Source organism: Brachycentrus maculatus, unplaced genomic scaffold, assembly GCF_059751285.1.
Source record: "Brachycentrus maculatus isolate JH-2025_06_01 unplaced genomic scaffold, ASM5975128v1 h1tg000102l, whole genome shotgun sequence".
Classification (NCBI taxonomy): Eukaryota; Metazoa; Arthropoda; class Insecta; order Trichoptera; family Brachycentridae; genus Brachycentrus; species Brachycentrus maculatus.
In genome coordinates, this window is record NW_028280856.1 from 2,719,708 (window position 1) to 2,745,000 (window position 25,293).

The 25,293-nt window shown below is 30.5% G+C and overlaps 1 protein-coding gene across 1 annotated transcript in view; it reads right to left on the minus strand.

The window, feature by feature from the left end:
* LOC148310308 (cGMP-specific 3',5'-cyclic phosphodiesterase-like) overlaps positions 1–25,293 on the minus strand; it is a 123,713-nt gene that overhangs the window by 44,734 nt on the left and 53,686 nt on the right. The window contains exons 4-6 of the mRNA XM_088258688.1: positions 21,582–21,742; positions 20,561–20,665; positions 9,239–9,349 (exon numbers count right to left, since the gene is read on the minus strand). Of these exons, the coding sequence (XP_088114814.1) occupies positions 9,239–9,349; positions 20,561–20,665; positions 21,582–21,742 (377 nt within the window). The remainder of the gene's footprint in view (positions 1–9,238; positions 9,350–20,560; positions 20,666–21,581; positions 21,743–25,293) is intronic.

Below are 25,293 nucleotides of genomic sequence, written 5' to 3' on the forward strand. Positions count from 1 at the left end.
GTCTACCTGTGCTAATTAGGGACCTTTCTCAGAAAAAGGGTTTTAAATTTTGTAAAGGCTTAAATAATCCAGGTATATTTTACATATTATTGAAGGTAATATACATGATATTAGATGTCGATAGAAAACTTAAAGTATTTATGTAAAATAAATATAATAATCCAAAAGATTTCAGAGTATTCAAAAAAATAATGGGTGGCCCTAATTCATTGAGTAGATACTGTAGGTAGGGGTGAGTCTTACGTTTTTTTTTAAATTTTAGTTTTAAAAGTTTGATAATTTTTTATAGATCTTAAGTTTTCCGGAAGTTTATTAAAAAAAATTACTTACGCATATATAATGGTTTAAACTGCTGTTTTTTTACCATCTGTGCAATATTAACTTATTATAAAATCTAGGGTGACGTTATCTAGTTATTGTGGCAAAGTGTATTTTGTTCATATAAACTTTTATAATTTTGTTTATTTCAATTTACTTTGTTATGTGTTGTATTGCTTGTATTATCTAGATATAATATAAACATTCTCTTATAATAATGTAAATGAACGACTCGTCACGGACTATGCTTAGTGAGGCGTTCATCAAAAAATATAATTAAAAAAATAATAATATCACAGCATTGTATAAAGCATTGTAAAAAAATAATAAATAACGAAAAATCAAAAAATAGGAAACTCGTCTCAATTTTTTATTATTTACTTTGAGATGGAGACCTTGGGAGAATAAAAAGAGCGTCGGAAAACTCTAAAAGAAATCTTTGTTAAACCCGCATTATTTATGGAATGTCCTAAAACAAGGTACAGTTTGTTTATTCGATGGATTGTCAAAGGGTGGTAAGAACACTACAAAAAATAAGTTTTTAGGAATGTAATCTTTCAAGGACTACAGGCTGTAGCAGTCTTGTGTACTGGAAAGTCAAACAATAAGGGAAATAAAAGTATCTAAATAAAAGTCTTACAGCAAGATGGACGACATTCTTTATATACCTGAAACAGTCTGAAAAAATCTGAAATACTGAAAATAAATCCACAAAAAAAAAATATATATGTAATTTAAGAAAAAAAAAAAACTTTGTTAAAACCACTTTTTCATTAATAAAATTTAACCTACCGGTTTCGATAAGAACCTTGTCATCATTGGGGTTTATTTTAATTAATAAACATATTAATACTCTCACCAAAAAAACTTCCACACATTCCGTAAAAATACTAAAAATGTTAAAAATCCTATATATATATATATATATATATATATATATATATATATATATATATATATATATATATATATATATATATATATATATATATATATATCTATATATCTATATATATATATATATATATATATATATATATATATATATATATATATATATATATATATATATATATATATATATATATATATATATATATATATATATATATATATATATAAAGTCAAGCAAAGAAAATATTCCATAACATATTATTTTTCGTAACCTTATCCACTTTTTTCTCTCAATCTATCAATCAAAGCAGCAAAATGGAAGAAAATAATCAGTATTAAAATTTATATGTTTCAAATCAGGCAACGAATCATTTCTTAGACAGTATTTTGTTGTTTTAATTTTACGAAATTGAAAATAAATCTCACATTTTAAAATCTCAAAATAGATAAAGAAGTATATGGAAATCTGGGCATTTACAGGATTGAAGATCTGACATAGGGTGATTTTACTTGATAACTTTATACATGTGTAATATCCACCATTCTACCCATGAATAACAACCTGTTTGGAACTCAAATTTTTGGAACTCATTTAAATATGATATAATTCATACGTCGTTTCATGTGCGAGTTCGCGGCAAATTTCTTTGGTTGATTTTAGTAAGCTTCTTATAAAGCAGAGACCCCTTTATCTTTAAATGTTTTAAAATATATGTAACTCTTATATATTTTATAATTAAAATGTAACTTAGTTTTAAAATCACTATAAATATTTTATTATAACTTAATTATAATGTCTACCGGTTTCGAAGCTAACCGCTTCTTTATCAAGACTGATTAATACTGACTGATTAGTATTAATCAGTCTTGATAAAGAAGCGGTTAGCTTCGAAACTGGTAGACATTATAATAAAGTTATAATAAAATGTTTATGGTGATTTTAAAACAAAGTTACATGTTAATTATAAAATGGAAAATCACAAAGTTAGTGCTTCAAATATAAATTAAAGAATATATTTTCTTTCAAAATTATTTAATATCTCACTAAATTGATACGATGTACTGATATCTTAACTTCATTCAATTAATAATAGAGAAACTCTGCGTCGATACGATTTGATGGTCTCTTGAATGTTTTTCGCAGAGATTTTGTGGCACATTTTATAAACTTTATAAAATTAAACACGTTTGTTTTAACCACTTTTTTATTGTTAGTACACTTTTTAACCTACCGGTTTCGACAAGAACCTTGTCATCATCATGACGATGACAAGGTTCCTGTCGAAACCGGTAGGTTAAAAAGTGTGCTTATAATAAAAAAAGTGGTTAAAACAATGGTGTTTAATTTTACAAAGTAAATTTGATGGGATCCTGATTTAAACCATTTTGTAATAAAACTTAATGGAGAACGATATTAAAGGAGAACGGAATTAAGTATTGATTGCTCTCCACTTTGCGCTTATAATTAAATTATTTATTGTGATCATTAATTACTTTCCAAGAAAATTAATTTCCAAATATAGCCGGTCCAAGCTTCATCAACGTTAAAGTACATCGTCACGTATTAATATTTATATCTGTAACATTAATGTATTAACATTAATCTACTAACAACACTGCCCGTTCTGGGATCACTTATGAACTATGTGGCCAGTCGCTATGTGCCGTAAGATTCGCTTATTTCATTAAGGCCGAGATCTCAGACGTTCAAATTCAGAACGCGAACAGGTGACCTAGAGGGTTGGATGTATTTAATGGAATCGGATTTTTTTTAGAATATAATTTGAAAAATTATTTAAATATTTTTTTACCTCCTTACCTTTCATTAACTCTTTTTTTTTAAACCATATATTTATTTCGAAGAAAACCTTTTTTTCAATACAAAAACGGTGTTTTAAGCAATAAGATCAATTATGTCAAATGTTACCTGAGTTTGAAGAAAATTAAGTTGAGATTTATTGCATATCGGGTTTCAAGGCGGGATAATCAATAGCCAAATATTACTTATCACCTGTCGATGAAAACAACTGTAGTTTTTTAACCTTCCAGCGGGCGCGTTGTCATAAAATTTTGGACATATGCACCTTATCACTTCCTCCACCCTTACCACTAAATTGCAAGCATCGAGCTCCTAGCTAATCGAAGGTCAGTGTCTCTCTAAACTACAAACGTACCTAGTGCGCTAACAAGTTTTTGATTTTCATTTAAATTTGGAAATTTCGTTTGAGCGTAAATAAAAAACATCGCCCCTTTAAGTGTAAGTATATGGAAATGAATTAATTTTCCTACTTATTTTTCCTTTATACCCAAATATATTTTTTGTTTATTTTAGACTGTTTTAGTAGGAGAAAAAGAGAGGAGAAAACAATGGAAGAATTATTAATTGGAAAAATTAATTTACACGATGGTGAAAGTCGTATATATTTTTAAAAGTTCATTTATCATTTTTTATTACATAACAGCTATTCCATAATATTTATATATAAAAAACGAAATTTCCATACAGAAAAGCGCCCGCTCAAGTGAAATTTCTCAACGCGCCTGCTGGAAGGTTAAACTAGTGTGCAATGAAAAAAAAAACTCACTAATCATAAAATTATTTATTTTTTAGACAGGAAATTTCACTCTTAGACCTAAAAATCTTCAACAAAAACTGATCACTTTGCCTTTATGTAATATAATATGATGGTCGTAAGCCTCGTAAATGCCCAGACTTTCATATTTTTCCACATTTGTTGAGATGTTAAAAAAAATTAAATCATCGTTTTTTTGTTGTAACCAGTATCTCTTTATAATTAACTTTTACTTGGTCAAAACTAGTATTTATAAAAATGTGTTTTTTTTTAACACGTGTTTGATATTTATGTTTATTGTTTCGAAATATGTGTAACAAAAAAATCAATTAATATTGGTATTAACCAAGTAGAAGTTAAATGTAAAATGAACTCCATGCACAAAAGCTTATTGGAGAAAACTTCGTTATTCATTTTCAGATTGTAAAGCACTAATGTCTACAAAATGAATTAAATTATTAAATAAGTTTTTTACGATATAAAATAAATTAAATAAAAGAAAAATATATATATACATACATTAAAAAAAGATATGGTTTTTCACACCTTTTTGACCTTTTCGGTTCATTTTCAAGAAGCACTCCCCTGAAAGTAGCTGTTGCTTTAAAGTTCGGTGGTAATCGATACAAATTTTGACCCATTTAAGCGTCGAGCGGCTCGACCCAGGACCGCTTTTCCGGCCCCATACATCACGTCCACCCGCGCTGGGGGTAGAGGATAGGGACTCGCACCGTAGCTAAATAAAAACAGCCCCTAACTACATAGCTAAACGCCTGGACTATTAAGCCATGAGTTTACGAGTGTCCCACGACAATTTACTCCCGCGCGCCAGTTAGGGTGAGACGTACGAACATCAGGGGTGCTCAACATTTACCTCCCCTAAAAGACACAAGGATATCAGAGAACTAATAAAAATCAGAATAAATGCTCAACTTTCTTTTAATGTAAAGTTTTTGCTTATAAATACATGTTGGGGCTTGGTCATTTCATTCTGTTAAAAAATCATGACACAAAAAGTATTTTAAGTTTGGATTTAATTTAATTTTTCTGTGTACAGAAGCACATTTAAAGTTTTATTTTATTGGGTTTTAAAAACGACATCTCTAAGGCTGCCACCGTCCTCTTGAATACGCTAGGATAGTCGAATTTTAACATTTCTGTCCAGTTTCTCTAGCATATCTCTGTCTTTGTCGGCAATAACAGCACAATATCATCTTTCAGCTGATAAAGGGTTTTAAGGCGATTTGTGTAAATCAATGTTTTAAGGTAGCCTCACAGGATATAGTCACAGGGAGCTGAATCTGGCGATTGCGTTGGCCAGTGAAGATCCCCCTTAGAGAGATGAGCCGTTCGGGAAAATGTTCCAGCAAAAAAGATTCGGATTGTAGTCCCTTGGTTAGTATCAAAGACTCTTAAGTCAGAGTTTGTGAGTTCGAGCCCACTTTACAATAATTTGTAGCTATTTTTAATAATAAGCCACTTCGGCTCACAGAAATAGTATGAAATAAAAGTATTTTTGTGAATGATAAAAACAAAACAATATTTCTCATTAAAAAAACATGGAAGTTTGTGCAGTGTGAGCCGTGGTGCCATCCTATCGGAACCACACATCCCCCACATCCATTTCTTTCATACTGGACAAAAAAAGCTCAAAACAAATGTATGGCGATGACATTTTTGACTGTCGACGATTTCAGGCATTCTGATGGTTCTGAAAGATCCATTATGATTCTTTCTTTCTTTGTAGTGATTGTCCTGACGAAGAGACGTGTACGTCTCAAAATCGGTAGACATAAGTAGAAATCTCGGTGAGTGGTTATATACTAATATTACTAAAAATATATAAAAGGACTTAAAATATATTGTCACTGTAACTAAAATATGTAGAATGGAGTACATAGATGATACACATCATTTTCTGTCAATGACAAATAACAATCTTATTGATCGTGTCCTGGGAACTTTCGATGCTAGATGTCTTAATTTCTCGACTAAAAAAATACACTTCTGTTGGCACAAGTGGAAAGCAAAAGCCTACAAGAAAATAAATCATTCCGATAATAATCTGTGGCGAATAATTTATTTGTTCAGGAAAGGTAATTCCCGGTTAGATTGAAATTTCTCTTCAAGTGATTTAGCGCTTCAGAAATTTGCGTCGGATCTTGGTTTACATAAAGTTTGATTTTGTATTGTTTCAGGTAACTTTGGCATTCAATTATTTATATTTAAAGACGGTAGGTACGGCGCGTCGCAATAAATTTGTAATGGAAACATGAATTATAAATACATATAATATACGGGTTGTAATGATCTGTAAATATATATTTGAATTAACTGATGCATAAAGTATATATCTAAAAGGTCAAACCTGTAAAACTGTCAATTTTAAAGCTTTTTGCAATTTTCCAAGGCCCATACGCCTTACTGTATTATAAATACTGTAATATAAACTCAGTTTTAAAAATAGTATTACTAATCACCTGTCGATGAAAACAATTTGAGTTTTCTAAAATTCCGTGGGTAGTGAAATAAAACTCAATGAGTGTTGTTTATATATATATATATATATATATATATATATATATATATATATATATATATATATATATATATATATATATATATATATATATATATATATATATATATATATATATATATATATATATATATATATATATATATATATATATATATATATATATATATATATATATATATATATATATATATATATATATATATATATATATATATATATATATATATATATATATATATATATATATATATATATATATATATATATATATATATATATATATATATATATATATATATATATATATATATATATATATATATATATATATATATATATATATATATATATATATATATATATATATATATATATATATATATATATATATATATATATATATATATATATATATATATATATATATATATATATATATACGCCGCACCCCGAGAGAATAAAACGCCACACCGCTCACCACAAAAACATTATTTGCCTTTTCTAAATTCATGCATCTCCTAAATTTATTCACTGATTGCTTTAAAATTTTTGCACGGCGTTGCATTTAAATACGCGATGTTTTTAAAAAAAACTTATCCCAGGTTAAAATACCTGTAACAGGTGTTACCAGGGATAGATATAATTATACTTTTTAATAAATACATTTGGCATGACCGCAATGGCAGTGCCATCTGTTGAAAGTAATACTAAACATCACTCATGGTTGACAGCGTGCTCTTGATAAGTGTTATCATTGACATTTTAAAAGATGTCAATTGCATTGATGTTACTTAAATTTAAAAAAAAAAACATAACATCACAAGCATTATGAAAGTGTATGTAGATATTAGAAATGTGTGCTTTCTATTTTCATTCATTTCCACAAATCAGACTGCGTCACAGCAACGCGTGGTCGGGTACAGCTGGTATAGAAAATTTAAAGAAAATTTCTAAGAGGGTGAAAGAGAACGAATATAAAAGAAGACAAAAGAGAAATTAAAGAATAAAAAGAGTTTTTAAATGAGATTCGTCGATGATGTCTGCCGTATTTAAGTGGTTTTATTTGCCAAGGAGGAAGCCATTAAGAAATTCGGGGAGTTATATATTTTGGAACAAAAAACGGGCAGAATTTGAGTAGGTACTCAGGTAGGTACCTGACCCTTTTTACATCATTCCGGAAATAAGGCTCTTTATCATTCTCAATTGACAATAATTGACGGAGGACTTGGAGCCAAAGGTCGCAGTATAGGGTGGATAAAAAATACCACATAAAAAGTTTTCATAAATCAACAAAGTAATCTTTATATAAAATATGAAAACAAAACTTATTTTATCATTAAGGGGATTTATTTGATGATTACATATGAACATACCAATTTTTTTGCAAAAAAACATTGGATCGTTATAACCAGAATTTCTTTTCTCAAAATCGAAGAACTACTACTAATGACCCTTATACGCAAGCAATGATGCATAGGGCTGTGCATTAAATTGATGCAGTGTAAATTTTAGCGCGTTTGTTTTATGAAAGCATGAGTGTAAAAACTAGTATTTATTTTAACCCCCCCTGGGAATCGAACCGGGGACTTACAGCATGTAGCATGATTTGTGCCCCTCAATAGTGTAATGGTTAGCACATTTGGTTAAACATATAATGTAACAGCGCTTCATTGTTATTTATTTAATCTGAGGGTTGGAATTTTAAATTTCACTTGCTCAATTATGAAGTTTTACCATTTAATACTTTGAGCCAATACTATCCCTACATTTTGCAGATTACACCTTTTTTAATACGAACTCCATTTCCTCATAGGAGTAATCCTCTGTGGAAACCATAAAACTTTCCTAAGAATCAATGTTTTACGGATTTAATATAACTTCTAAATTCTTAAATCTTCTTTGACTTTCATGGAAGTGACACTAAATAACTGAGGTATACAGGCGAACCTCATCTTTCGCACATTCGACATTCGCACAATTCGCCTTTTCGCACATTAAGTTTTTTTGCTGTTGTAAGAATTCCCTTTCACACTTTGAAATGCATATGAACCATGTCCGTACTGTGTAAAATGTTAATGACATGACCGTATTATGGAAGAATGTGATCACAATGGAGAACGCATATCGCTGACTTCTTTCAAGAACGTCATAAATCGAAAATCGTCAATTTTCAGTTGTATATGTTTTCGGAATGCTAAGAAAATGTACTATATCCCAGCAAAAGAGGCATATTTTTAACTTTGTTTACCCGCTACAGGGCAGAAGGTGTTGTTTTTGTATTTTGAAAAAAAAGTATTAAGTAATTATTTTTTTTTAAAATACTAAATATTTTTAAAACGGAGAAAAAACCTTTAGGTTTTACCTAAAAAGATCCGATGCACACTAAAAAGTTCAATAATTGGCTTGATATTTATTTTTAATACATTGTATTATATTTTCAAACATTAAAAACGTTCTCCTGAAAAATCAAGTTTTCTTTATTTATGACGTTCTTGAAAGGAGTGAGAGATATCTCAAGTGCGTAGGGCGATTCATAATAGTATTTCATGTTACTTACAGAACTATATGAAAAATAGAAATAATAGTAAAATACAACTAACTCATGACAAGTTAATTAAGAAAATATATTTTTATTTGATATGTACTTAGTTAATAATTTTTCATAGAGTTAAATTTTAAAGTACAATTTTTTGTGTTTTTTTATAATATTTTTTTACATCCCTCTACTCTCGCACACATTTTCAGGAACCAATCATGTGCGAATGTTGAGGTCCACCTGTATTCTAAAAGTGGACGGACAAAATAGATTTTTGAAAGAATAGATTTTGGTGAGATCTGATGCATTATGTTTTTTAAAAAAACAACACAAAATGAAAGACCTTGTTATTTTTAAAAAGAAGTTAGATCTTACCTGTTGTTCTAATATGTCTTCCACATCAACATTATTGCTTTGTCTCCTGGAGAGCGGCTTGTGTTCCTGGATCGCTCTTCCAGGTCGTTCCACAATCTTCTCCAAATGACTCTGGAACAGAAAATCATTATTATAGTAGTGTATTTAAATTTTTGTAAAAACTTTTGTCATTTTTAACTGTTGTCCCTTATTTAGTGTGGATATGTCAGTTTTTGAAAAAGAAAGATTGACTTGGGAACAAAATGACCGAAAGAAGGTATGCATTTGATGAGGCAATGGAACATGAAGATCTTGCAGTGTCTTGTTTAGAAAATATGACATGTCGCCTAAGGTCTGGGCACTGCTCACTGCCAGTGCATCTCTATGAGATAAAGTGCGTTACGTCACCATATTGCGAATGTGCACAAGATATAGGGGATGCAAACCATTCATTCTTTCAGTGTCCGCTGAGAAGGGGAACTTTCTAAATAGCTTAACACGGGCAGGAATCCAACTCCCCACCCAAGTAACCACCCTTTTTTCTGAACGTAATTCTAGAATTGCGGGCATAATTTCTAAAATGATAAAGCTAAACGCATTTACACTATAAATTTAGTATTAATTGTAATTTTGTATTTTTTTTTGTTTGTAAATAAAAATAATACTTGATACTGGCAGAAACATCCTTTTACTGGGTGACTGCCAAATAAATAATTTTAAAAAAAAAACCAATAAGACAAATAAAACAAGTACCATATGTGACAAATATTGATTGATATAAGATATTGAATCTATTACATCTGTTATATATTGTATTGTATAGTTTTTAGGGATTAACCTTTTTTATTTATTATGTAATGTACAACATTTTGAGTGTGTCCAAATACTTGTTCAGAAAATCTGGATTATCTCCAATTACAAGAGTTATTTTCACATAGAGATTTTTAGATAGATCTCACCAATAGATGTCTCTAGTGAAGTTCTAGTGATTCAAGAACAAGGTTTCTGAATTGGTTCATATACAATATATAGAACTTCCAAGAATTTGAGTAGTGTGGATGTCAATAATGGGTAGAATTGGTGAATATTACACGTGTGTAAAGTGATCACTTAAACCAGCCTATGACGGTCGTCAGCCCTGTAAATGCCCAGACTTCCATATTCTTCTCTTCATCTTTGATGAGATGTCAAAAAATAATATGTAATGTACACTTTCATTTTAATTTTTAAGAAATATATCACCTGAATTTAATATAAATCCTTGTACTCGTTCAAAATATTACGGATGCTGCAGAAAGATAACATGATTCTAAGGCATGAACTAGGTGACGTTGTCCATGATGGAAGGAACCTCAACCAAGGAGAGGACGAGGAGAACTAACCCTAACAGTCTTCAAATACGATAAGTTAGGATGGAGCCAGGAAGAAGAAAAAGAAGAAGAAGAGATACGCAAACACAGTTAATCGGTCCACAGCATGTTGGCAACCCTCACATTACTAGCCTGAGGCTAGATTCGGTGAAATTACAAGCAAATTTAATTATCAGCCCTGTTATATGGGTCAGAATGCTTTCTTACAAGGAACAAGGAATTTGCACGTTAAACATTTTAGGGTAACTTTAAAGGTAAACTTGCCAACAACCTTCATTACACTATCCCTTTGTAAATACGATTCAAAGCTCGTGATAATAATACCTGTATTTTGTTACGTGAATTCAATACGAATATAAAGATCAAAAGATGACATCTTTAACTGACGTATATCGTATATTATTTAATAAATTTAGGTTTATTTTTTTTACTCCACTAACGTATTTGTTTGATAATGCCCTAACAAGGCGAAACAATTATCACAATATAATTTTTTATGTGTTTTTGTTAATAAAATACAACTTAATAGAATTAAAAAAAATCTGTGTTTGATTTAAAATTAATACATAAACATAAAATAAAAACGTATTAACCTGCCAATTCTAGTATATTCGTCACATAAAAATCTCAAACCTCCTAAAGTAATGCATCGATTGATTTCAAATTGACACAAGGTTGCATTTGAACACGGGTGAGAGTTAACAAAAGCGATTTTAAATAAAAATGGCAGCGCCATCTGTTGAATGTTACTTCAACAAATGCCATACTTACTACTGTTTTTGACTGATAGTGTACTTCTTAACAGTTCCTGTCACTTTTCATTACCAATTTTTTTTTTTGCATTGTCACTTTGAAGATTTTATTTTTACGTTTTCGTCGCATAATATTTATGTTTTTTCTTTCTTTTCCATTTAACCAGACTGAGCAACTTGACGTGGTATAACTAGTACATAAATTAATGTGGATAATGGAAAACAAATACAATAATCCATAATAATCAATGATCCATTCTATTAATTATTTTTTATACTTTTCTTATGTCTTTTCTTTCTCTCGTAATACGACAGTTCGTTTTGAGATTTACTACCGAAGTATCGGAAAGTCCTTTGTCCAAATGTAGCTAAGCGGAAGAAATTTGTAAAAGATCCTTTATTTTGCTTCTTGCTCATGTAAAAAGTATTAAATATAAAGGAAAGAGGATATTAAAGTCATCGAAGTAATATATTATATTGTAATAATCCGGTCTTTTGTAAAAAGACCTATAAATAATAATATTATTGGAAGTATCCATTATTAAAAATATTGTTTTCATTGTCCGTAAAAAAAATAAATCATAATAAAGTTTTTTTATTACTCATCTCTTACGAATCTCTTATAGAGTCATTCTATCTATAATTAAGGGTAGTTTTCACAAATCGCTCACTTCTTTCAAGAACGTCATATATCAAAAATCGACGATTTTCAGTTGTGCATGTTTTCGGAATGCCCAGAAAATGTGCTATATCCCAGCAAAAGTGGATTAATTTTTAACATAATATTTACCCGCTACAGGGCAGAAAGTGTTGTTTTTGCATTTTGAAGAAAAGGTATTGTTTTATTATTTTTTAAATATACTAAATATTTTTCAAATGGAGAAAAAACCTTCAGGTTTTACCTAAAAAGATGTGTTGCTCAGTAAAAAGTTCAATAAGTGGCTTGATATTTATTTTTAATACATTGTATTATATTTTTAAACTTTAAAAACGTTCTCCTGAAAAATCAAGTATTTTGATTTATGACGTTCTTGAAAGGAGTGAGCGAAATGTGAGTAAAATATGCGTCTGCACAAAGACAAAGATATCCAATTCACTCACTTAAAACCAGGGCTATTTTTAAACAAAAAAGATCCCGGAACTCTCTAAAAAATATAATCAAATATCAAATTTAAATATATATTACAATACCATATTTTATCATTTTGACGAATTAAATAAATAAAGATTGCAATTACGTAAGCACTAACATTGTTTCGTCTAATTGATTTTGAAAATTTAAAAAAAAATATCCGTGAAAAAAGGTGCCGGACAAGGAAAAGATTTCATATACACCGTGTATTTACTTTTGATTTTGAGTTTTTCAATATTCTTGGATAGTTTATGAGTTATCACGAAATAATTTTGTTTGTTATGTGCAAGAAATAAATATTATCAATCATTTACAAACAAATAAAGTGAAGAAACACTTTGAAAAAGAACATTTCAACGCCTAAATAATAGTATATCAAAAGTGACGAGCTCTTTTCATTTTGTTTTATTTTTACTTAATATTTGATCTAAAAAGGTCTCTACAAATCCAACATTCGCATATTGTTCATTATATTCCGACGTCACGCTGTGTCATATTATATTCACGTATCCTCATCTTTATACATTCACGTGAAAATAAAAGGCAGACGTCCATTCTTATCAAGAACAAAATGGCGCTGTCTTGTCAACATTGCTTTCCCGCGTAAATCTGCTAATAAACAAGGCGCGCAGTCACCTGTGTTGCCATATATAACAAAAGCAAAGGGAAAAAAATAATACACAAAGCGAAAGTAGGTACCCGTATTCCACTCGTAAAAGGGTGTGAGTTTTGGGACTTTCGCGAAATTGTGAAAGCCACATGTGTTGAAAGAAGTTATTGTGTTCTTTGAAAAGCAAAATTTGTGTTCATTTATTATATATGAAATATAAACACGGCGCCGGGATTTATTTTATTCGCCACCGAGAAGTTTTATCGCGTCTTTGAAATGTTCTCGAATTTTCTTTAATTGTTTGGAGTCCTTGAAGAAACAAAGGGAAAACTATTTATACCACTTCGCATAATGAAATGATGTTTTCTAGCATCTTCCCACTGTTCTAAATAATTAAAAGTATGCAAATTCTCCATTACCTTGAATTTGACGTTCGTACTCCTTCTTCTTCTATCAAAAAAAACTTTATCCCATAAAAAAATATTTGGTTTAATAGTATAATCTGCAAAATGGCGTAGTTTTGTATTATTTCTGAATTTGATTTTCGTTTTCATTATTTCCTTTTTAAATAATTAATTAACCCATTTCATTTTCATATATTATTTAAAGGCCTCCGTTTACGAGTGATTTTGTCTCTAACAAATAAAATACATTGTAAAAATAAAATTTTAAAAATAGGAAGAGGAGAAAAAAACCATAACAATAATTAACTGACATTAACCACTAAACATTCGAATTTTGGCGAGAAAATTCACCGGTGCCAGAAATCGTCACCAAAAAGTCGAAACAAGACTGCTTGATTTTTAATATTATATGATTGATATTACATTAAAAATTTCCAATGACGTAATATTGTGAGAATGTATTTGGTCCAAATTCGCAGAACTAACTGTTAATTGAATAAACCAAGTACACTATGACATTTTTAATGAATAAATGTAACTTTTTGGCTAGAATTCTTTAGGGATTTTGGTACCTATTTTGAACAAAAATTTGAAATATTTTTTTTGGGAATTGAGTTGATGCATCATTCCAAAAGGCAATATCCAATGTCCAAATCCGTTTAAAGGAAGCCTACAGAACTTTTCTAAAGCTTAAGTACCCTATACTCGGGGATTATCTTTTATATAAGGCTAAGTAGGTTCCTTCAGGACTGTTCCATGGAAAATAATATAAAGAAGAAAATACCTACGTGTGATTGATCCGTTAGCCGAGCGTGATATTGAAGATTTTTTCTATGGCGTGTTTGAAATTTTAAAATTGGTTCTATACCAATTTATACACGAATATCCGGCAAATTCCTAATTTAATTTCGGGTCGAATTGGGTGAAGCGCACCGCCCTGAATTTTTTATTTTACCCGGAATATTAAATGGAAAAATACTTTTAAAGTATTCGTTCAATGAGTTGCGTCATTTAGAGCCTTCGTACACGAAAATATTTCATGAATGGTTTGTGTTATAGCATCCAGCTCAATATCAAAATTGACCTGTCGTGCATGAAGATATATATATATATATATATATATATATATATATATATATATATATATATATATATATATATATATATATATATATATATATATATTATATATATATATATATATATATATATATATATATATATATTATATATATATATATATATATATATATATATATATATATATATATATATATATATATATATATATATATATATATATATATATATATATTGTACTAATAAAATATGTAAGCAACACTAAATCAAATTGAAACAAAGATAATAAACACATAAATTACATAAACAAACACAATAAAATTAATATAATAATCAATCAATAAAAATACGTGAAAATAATATTGTTTCTACTTTATTCCGCGCAGGTTAAGATTTTAAAAATATTGAGATAATATATCCATTTACTTAAGAATAAAACGCCACGCTAATCTGTCTTTGCACTCAATCCTCGTCTCTTCCACATTCATGCATCTCCCCATACATACGCACCGATTATTCCAACTCCTGACCTGACCACTTTCAAGTATTTGAAATACTTGATCACGCCAAGTGTTCTTTGGTCTTTCTCTGCTTTTATTACCAACCACATTCGCATCATAAATATTTTTTTATCCCTTTCAAAATAATTTCTAACATGTGGCTTGTATATATTGTATTGTATCGTTTTTAGGGATCAACCTTTAGTTTATTATTTACCATACATATTCACAATCATTTTCAACCTTTTTTGTTCATGAAATCGATGTATTATGAAGATAGAAATTCCGTTAAAATAATTAAATTTAAAAAAAAACACCCATTCGAAATATTTTTCAATTATGAAAAGATTTCACACAAATATCCACAGATGTCATCGCTATATAAGTTACATCATACTAACTGACAGACGGACTTCGACGTTCATTTACGTCCATACTCCCGAACAGGTTAAGATATATAAACTGAATATGCTACAAATATGCTATTAGTCCTTGTAGATTAGTCCTTGTCCGCCTCCGTGGTGTAGTGGTCAGCGTGTTTAGCTACCGTGCTGGAGGTCCCGGGTTCGATTCCCAGGGGGGTGAAAATAAATATTAGTGATTTTACACTGTAATATTTATTTAATGGTTTGGACCCTGGACTGGTTTGGTTCACCTTGAAGTGATCACCTTGCCTTCATATAAGTAATGATCAAAATAACACTGCGTCAATTCGATGCAGTGCCCTACGCAGCATTGGGTGCGGATAGGGTCATAAATAAGTAAGTAAAAGTAAGTAAGCCAGGATATTTTTTTTAGGCAATTAATATAAATAAAGGTGATTTGTCGAAAGGTATAAAATATACGCATAAGTTAAGCAGATTTGATCGTGCATTGAGTCCCTAACATCTATTATTGAAAAGTAGAATCGAATATTTCTACAAGTGAAGAATCTCAGCTTTCGACTGCTAGAATATCCTAACTAAATTATGGATAAGATCTGTGGAGGATTATCAAAGGACGCGATGCGCGCGTGTCTCGGGCGTCATAATTCAAAGAAACCTCAAAAATTTCCACTCGAAATAGACTAAAAATATTTTATAAGAAACAAAAATAAACTAATAATACATAAGTAAGCAGTTGTATCATGAAACTGGATCTTTAAAAAAACACTGCCAGAAATATTTCGATCGAGTATTTTTTGTATAGAATAACAGTTTATTTAAAACAGCGTACGGCTAGCTAACATATTGCTCACTCCTATCAACAACGTCATATTTAAAAAAAATCGTCAATTTTCAGTTGTCCATGTTTTCGGAATGCTCAGAAAATGTACTATATCCCAGCAAAAGAGGCATATTTTTTACTTAATGTTTACTACCCGCTACAGGGCAGAAAGTGTTGTTTTTGTATTTTGAAGAAAAGGTATCGTTTCATTATTATTTTAAATATACTAAATATTTTTCACATTGAGAAAAAACCTCATGTTCTACCTAAAAAGATCTGTTGCACACTAAAAAGTTCAATAAGTGGCTTGATATTTATTTTTAATGCATTGTATTATATTTCCAAACTTTAAAAACATTTTCTACGTAAAAACGATGTGCTATATCCCATTAATTTTTACCCGCTACAGGCAGAAAGTGCTGTTTTTGCATTTTAAAGAAAAGGTATTATTTATTTTTTTTAAATACACTTAATATTTTTCAAATGGAGAAAAAACCTTCAGATTTTACTTTAAAAGATCTGTTGCATAGTAAAAAGTTCAAAAATTGGCTTGATATTTATTTTTAATACATTGTATTATATTTTTAAAATTTAAAAACGATATCCTGAAAATCAAGTTTTTTGATATTTGACGTTGTTGAAAAGAGTGAGCGATATCAGTTATAGTTTCCTGAGATATAAAAAATGAATTAAATGTTTTACTGAAATACCACAAAATATTTGTACAAATTCCGAAAAAAATTATAAAAATGATTATTCTCAAAATAGTTAATGGATTGTATGAAAACATCACTAATATTTTAGATTATAATTACACACATGAGAAACGCCAGAAGATACCATTTTCATTTTTATTATTAAGCTTTTAATTTGACCAGATGATTTATTTACAACATTTTGAGTGTGTCCAAATACAAGTATTTGGACACACTTAAAATGTTGTAAAAAAAAGTTTTTTTTCCGACACCCCGCATCACCATTTTCCCTCCGTTTTTTTCAGTCCCTTTAATAACGTAAAGTAGAGGTTTCACCGTAAATAAAATTTATTTAAAGTTTGAGACATATGGATATATGGTATAGACTTGGTATGTCAATACAACTTCCCTCGGATCATTTGTAACATAGTCGCAAAATACTATACTAAGTTTCAGGTTAGATAGATATGTATTATACCTCTTGCGTGTATAAAGCCGTGACGTAAGGACCAACTCCGCAAACTAACTTCGAACTCCTCACTCAGAAGTTTATCCTTCATACGGGATGATGTCAACTCGAGATTCGCAGAGGAAATAAAGCGACTTTCATGAAATGTTACATTTAAAGTATGTATGTACATAAGCATTTCGTTTAGAATTTTGATTTTTTAGTAAATTTACAAACTAAGCATCTTAACAAAGATGAGTAGATAAGTCTGTGCGTTTTTTTTTAGGTCAAGGGATCTTGCATCCCTTATGTCACTGCGACCATATTAGGTATATTGTGAACTCCCTTTGTATTACAGCTCACTGCCAAGACCTACATGAGTCATGTAACTCACGACCTGTCTTGGTGGTAGGAGCTTCACCTTCTCGGAGTCCAGTAGAGGTCCTCCAAGGATGTGACTTCGTTTGTGAGCGAGTGCGTCACAGTTGTAAAGAATGTGGATTGGCGTTTCGTCATCCTCCATACAAAATCTGTATACTGGGGAGTCATGAAGTGAGATAAGTCTGGGCGTTAACGGGACTTACGACCGTCATAGGCTGATTCAAGTGATCACTTTACACACGTGTAACATTCATCAATTCTATTTTCTACTTCATCTTTGTTGAGATGTTAAAATATAATATAAGGCAGATTTGTGAACAAGTGTTTGGACACACTCAAAATGTTGATCGTAAGTATTTCGTTTATAATTTTGATTTTTTGGTTAAATTTACTAACTAAGCATCCATCACGTCGCTTCTTCGCAGTGGATGGCAGAGAAAATAGAATACCACACTAATCTGTCTTTGCAAACGATTTTCGCCTCTTCCATATTCATACATCTCCTCATACACAAGTGGAGAAACCCAGATTTGTGAATGAGGATTTGTACATACTCGAAAATGTGAATAAAAAAATCTGGTCTGTGTAATTATAATATAAGCTGCATAAAAATTAAAAAGCACGTTTTATAATTCTAATATAGTGTCTCCTAGTATGTTAAGTCATTCGATTAGAATCTTGCATACATTTAAATAAACTGTCTCTGGCTAAATAAAAGCAATCTCAAAAATAACAATAGCTGACAGCCGTGAACTCAAACGAAAAGCGTCATGAAATTGATGATATATACGGGAGTTCGACAAATTTGAGTAGTGTGGTTGTCAATCGTGGGTAGAATGGTGAATGTTGTACTTTGTAAAGTAATCACTTATTAGCCTATGACAGGTCATGAGCTCTGTGAATATATAAACTTCCGTATTCTTCCTCGTTTATGTTTAAATGCCAAAAAATAACTCCTCAGTATACCCGTTTGGTGGAAACAATCCATACATACAGTTTCGAAAAAATAAAAATAAAAAACCAAGAAAAAAAACCTTTACAACAATTTTAATATCAACCTGCAACGAAGGATTTTATCAATTACAATCACCGTAATAATAAATGTAGCTCTTTTCATCTTAGAGATCTGTATAATGGAAATTTTTTAACACTGATGAGAATTTCAGAAAATACCGGAAAGTTTTACGGGAGATTAAACTATATAAAAACTTAATTTTGGGTTGAATGGTTATTTTTATAAACTTCTCATTTTTAATAGAGACTTACACGTTATTTTTAAATTAGAAAACTACTTAATATTTTGACAGAGCATAAAGTTTTAAGACGATTTAATACATTATTTTATCTTGTTTTTAATGTATAATACTATTTTTAAATTTCAGGTAAAACCATTAATTAATTTAAAAAAATACGTTGAAAAATTCTTCAAAGCTCTATCCTGTAAAGTAACAGATTTGCAGATAGAGTACTTTTCGTAGGGGCCGTCGATTAAGAAAATTCAAGCAGTCTTTATACACTTATAATTCATTTTTAAAGCACCAATATTGCGATTTTCCATTTTAAAATGAAAACCTTTATTAATTAGACTGGCGTCGTGGCGTAGTTGAGTAGACACTCGACTGCGAAATAGCGCCGCGGATTCGATTCCCGCTTATTGCAAAATAAAATCCCCGAAATAAATATTTTAAATTGGTCTGTGTGTGCTTGGTTTTTTTTTCACATTTGCTTTCCCTATCCTTACTGTGGTACCTGCAAACAAGCCTCTTAGAGGGTTATTCTTTTAAAAAATAAATTGTTGGCGTAGATGTTTGCATCGAAACCGGTCGACATTATGGCTTAATTTTATAAAGATATTTTATGATTAAAAACTGAGATACGTTCTATCTAAAAGATACATGCTAGGTATAAGCCTAAGAGATAAAATAAGAAATGAAGAAATTAGCAGCAAAACCAGAGTAGCGAATATCATGGATCGCGTAGCAAGACTAAAGTGGCAATAGGAAGGACATGTTGTAAGACAAGATCCCACAATATGGACCCTAAAAATGTTGAGATGGAGATCTTGGCTGGATAAAAGAGGCGTCGGAAGACCTCAAAAAGATAGTTTTATAACATGTGCCGCTGTGGGGGGTAAAAACTGGCTGCAAGTAGCAACCTAATGAAAAAAATGGAAGGATACTTAAGAGGCCTATATCCAGCAGTAGAAGACAGAGGGTTAGAGGAGAGAGGAGAGAAAGTCCAAAAGAAGTTTCTGAAGTATCTCTACATGAGAAGTACGGCTATTATCCTTGACTCTACCCGACCGAGTTTCTCCAGGGTATGCTTGGCTACAATGGTTTAGAGACTAGAAGGAATGTGTATTTAATTACGCATTTTTATCGATTGCGCGGTATGATCGATAATCCTGAAATTATCCGGAACATTGGTCTGTATGTTCCCGATAGTTACCTGAGACAGCGTCGGCATAGATTGTTTCACATTCCTATACACAGGGCCAACCTACCGATGGTTATGCCTGTAGGAAGAGCTACCCCCATGTTGAACAATGTGTCTGAAGGAGTTTTCCGAAGCGGGATTCTTCTACACCTTTAGCAATAGTTCTTGCATATTTTCGATTTTTGTATGTATTTTAATACATACGCTTAAAAAAAATAGTCTGTAATGTGTATGTTAATTGAAAATAAATAATTGAAATTGAAATTGAAAAATTTAAATAATAAAAGAAAGAAATTACTTTTTTTGTAGGTTAGTTGAATTGTACTTACAGCTTCACAGCAGTCCAGGTCCAGAAGGAATACTGAACACCTCTCGCACTTCAGTAGATCTCTCGCTTCCGTCATGATCTTCGTCACCAAGCACTCTAGATTGTTCTGAAACAATTGCACAGTAAACTATTTTCGCTGCCAAATAAGTTTTCCTGAGAACTGCTCAACTGAATTAACCGTTCGAAAGCCATCCACCAGAAGCCAGATAGTTTTCTTATACTATTTATATGAGCCTAAGCGGCTCATTATCAGAAATAGGCATCAAATTGTGGTAGAGTGGGTTCGAACCGAAAAACCCTGATTCAAGAGTCCGCGACACTAACCACGGGACCACAACCCGATATTAATATTATAATTTATAATGTCTACCGGTTTCAAAGCTATATGCTTCTAGTCTTGAAAAAGAAGCGGTTAGCTTTAAAACTGGTAGATATTATAATTATGTTAAAATAAAATATTAATAGCAATTTTAAAACAAAATTTTATTTTAATAATTAAACGAATTATTTTCTTTCTTGATAATCTTAATAAAATCTTTTCGATTTTAAGAGTAACGTAAGTCAAATACTTAAGGATAACGTAAGTCAAATAATTAAGCATAATTAATCCAGTTTTCGATAATATTTTCATATCCTCAATTCATTTTTTAAGTAAGAGTATACTCAAAAATAGGTAAAAATACCTGTTTACAACATTTTGAGTGTATCCAAATACTTATTCACAAATCTGGATTATCTTCAATTAAAGGAGTTATTTTTCACATTATTTTTTGACGTCTCATCAAAGATGAAGAAGAATATGGAAGTCTGGGCTTTTACGGGGCTGACGAACGTCATAGGCTGGTTTAAGTGATCACTTTACACACATAATGGGTAGAATTGGTGAATGTTACACGTGTGTAAATGATCACTTTAACAGGCCTATGACGGTCGTACAAAGCCCGACGAAAGTCCTGTAAATGCTCAGACTTCCATATTCTTCTTCATATTTGATGAGATGTCAAAAAAATTGTGAAAATTACCTGTTCTTCAAAGATGCTTCTGGCCAAGTTGAGGAGGATTTGATTCCTTCGGTACTCCTGGACGGACATCTCGAAGAGTTGGGCGTTTTGTATTCCGATTCCGCAGAAGGTCAGGTATCGTCGGAACACTTCCACGTCATGATCGGTGAACTCCATGGATCCTGGGGACAAGAGGATAAGGTAAAATGTTAATAACTTACACCAATTTCGTTCAATTCTAAATAATCACTTTAACTTTACAGGATGACAATTTCAACGTGAAAATCGATTATAATTAAAAATTATATAAATAAAGTAAGGTAGCCATCATAAAATATTAAGTTAATTTATTCGGCAGTTACTTTGTGGTGAAATCTATCCATTTTTAATTTTAGTTTTACTCAAATTTAAAAGAAAACACTTATTTTTTACAACTTGAGTTATATTAACAGTTTATATTTAGACCTAAAAATAGAAGTACAGCTTCCGAAACTAGTCGTTAAAAACATAAAATATAAAAACATAACTCAAGTGATAAAAAAACAAGTGTTTTCTTTTAAATACCATTTGTCTTACCACAAATTGAATGCCAAGAGAGTAAATAAAATAAGTTTTACTAGATAAAAACCACTTTTTCTTAAAATGTGACACGTATTTCGATGCATTCCGGATCATTTTCAAATACGAAGCTAATTCTAACTTCTGAGTTTAAAATTCAGAATTGGCTTCACATACGGTGTTTGAAAATGATGCGGAATGCATCCAAACACATGTCACAATAAATTTTAAGAAATAATGGTATTTAGTAAGTAAAACTTAAGTTAAAAATAAAATATTTAAGTTTATAAATAGACAAACACTTAAAATGGGATTTGCAATCTGAAAATATGACAAAAAAGTGAAAAAAACTGATGTTTAAAACATATTATTTATTGATTCGGCATTAACTTTGTGGAATGACATGATTATTTTATTAAAATTAAACACTTGAATGATCCACTTTATCGAGTTATATTTTTATTTCGTTTCGAAAACGACAATTGTTTTCATCTTCTGGTACAAATAAAAAAAACTTTTAATTTGTACCAGAAGATGAAAACAATTGTCGTTTTCGAAACTAGTCGTAAATAAAAATAAAACTCGATAAAGTGGATTATTCAAGTATTAAAATTTTAATAAAATGATCTTTAAAACCATGCGAAATAACCTACAAGTGAGTGAAAATTTACTAGACTTTATATCGATCTATTCTACAGTATAGGAATATTTGGGTGGTACGAGTAAATGCATTATTAAATATTGTTACCTTAAATATATATTGAAAATCATATTTACAGTTCCGAGATGGAATATCCCACAGAGGATATATCCAACAAATTACAACTTATAACGGCCAAACAACTATGAGTTAAAACAATCCTTACATTTACGCATTTAAGAATAATTTCAGGTTGTTGTGTAATAAAGATAATGATCTTGAGTACATCGAAATACGTATATGTAGTTTATATACCAGTGGTGTTCACAAAGTACACTCACGTAAATTTTTCATATTATTCGTTGATTTGGCATGAAACTTTTGGAATAACGTGATGATTAAAATATCAAAATAATACACTCTGTAATACCACTTTTGAGTTAATTTATAAAAACACAAGAGTTTCGAAAAAAAACTACAGGTATTAATACAGATGAAAAAACAAACTGTTTTATTTTTGTCATTTTTTGTTTGGGTAGCTGTAGTATTTTAGTTAGTCGTTCACCTGTTGATGGTTACATCTCTAGTTCTTGAAATTAATTGTGTTGGAAATTTACAAACTCATAAGATGACTATGTTTTGTTTTTATACTGAAAGATGTGAACATTCACCATTCTACCCATGACTGACAACCACACATATTTTATATTTTAGTTATTACACAGGCCTGAATGATGGAAGTTTAACTTCCGAAACATGTAGTCTTTAATAAAACTCAAGTGGTATAAAAAAAAAGAGCTTTTTTTAATCATTGTAACATGTTTTAACACAAAGTTTATGCCGAAACAATAAATAAAAAAACACACATCTCATTATAGAAATTAGTATTTATGCTTCTATTGACACCTTTTTTCACATGCTACTTCTTTGTCACCGTCTATGGTGGAGTTTAGTAAGTTTTTCGTGCCTATGGCAAGTCGTAATCCCTGTAAATATCCAGACTTCCATATTTTCCTCCATTTATGTTGAGATATCTATATAATTTGAGGGTTTATTTGTGTCAGTAAGAAAGCGCTTCTTTAATTAATGGCGTACTCGCGAAATGAAATTATTGGAATTTACAACGTAAAAACGGGGAAAGGCTAATCGCCCTTAATTTACCTGGTAACCAAATTTATCTCATCCCTATCCAGGGAGCACCCGATTTTCTCAATTATTCTGAAAGGAGACAAGTATTTTTTAAAGCCTTTACCATAGACAAAATATAGGAATTAATTTTACGCTCTGTTGACTTGCGGGTAGGCCATGAATATTACTCGTGAATTGGAGGGAGAAACGAAGTAAATTGTTATTTCCCGTAGTATTCATTTGTCAACATTTCATTTCCATCCAGACATAATATCGCTAAGTGCTAAATCAAGAATACAAATCGCAAAGTGCCAAAAAACTGCGAAATTTGAGGACGTGTGAGGCGCTGAGGGCCATTAGACGACATTTGACATCAATTTAATCTGAGTATGTTGATGGTGTTAGATGAGAAGAAATTTTGAATTCAAGCCACACTTACTCAGGTACCAATATTAAAGATAAAAAATGAAACTAAAATGAAATAAAATAAATGTATTTTAAATATTATTTTTCTTGTTTGTGATAGATTTTAGAATAATCTTAGTTATCTATAAATGTACAGTGCTTTTTAATAAAGGAAATGCTATTTTTTAGGGCTTTCTGAATATGAATATAAAAGATTCCCGTTTTTTTAGTTTTAACCCTTTATTATTATCCTTCTTCTAGGCTCCATTCCAACTTATCGTCCTACGAATTTGAGTAGTGTGGTTGTCAATAATGGGTAGAATTGGTGAATGTTACACGTGTGTAAAGTGATCACTTAAACCATGCTATAACGGTCGTCAGCCCCATAAATGCCCAGACTTCCATATTCTTCTTCATCTTTGATGAGATGTCAAAAAATAATATGAGATGTTTCGCGAATTCATAAAAGTTATTGTTTTTAAGTGATATGTTCTTCAATTCAAACGCGTGTGATTAACATTTTGTTTAGTTGTAGGTGTGTGAATAGTAAGTGTTATGGTGTAGTATTGTTTGTATGCTTTTGTAAAGATTGTCCTGACGAAGAGACGGGTACGTCTCGAAACCATTTCGGTGAGTAATTATACACTTACATTGCTAACATTTTTTGTAAAAAAAGTAAAAAAAAGTAAACTAAGCATATATCTCGATTCGAAGACTCGTGATATCAATCATGGCCTTTCAGTATTGGAAAGTAGTGAAGGCAATTAATTATATTCGGACTGAATGTCTGATCAATTTGATTCAGCAAAGTGCTGTATATTAATTTGGACTTATCGGAAAAGCGTTAGTTTCCAACATGGGAAACTCTCCAGTATTATCTCATCAACGCTAGGACTGTTTCTCTCTTGCCAGTTACTCGGTATAAATTAGGAATCGATCGTAAAACTTTGAGTCCGTATGACTACTTTGAGAATGGACTCAATTCGCGTTATTAGTATAAGA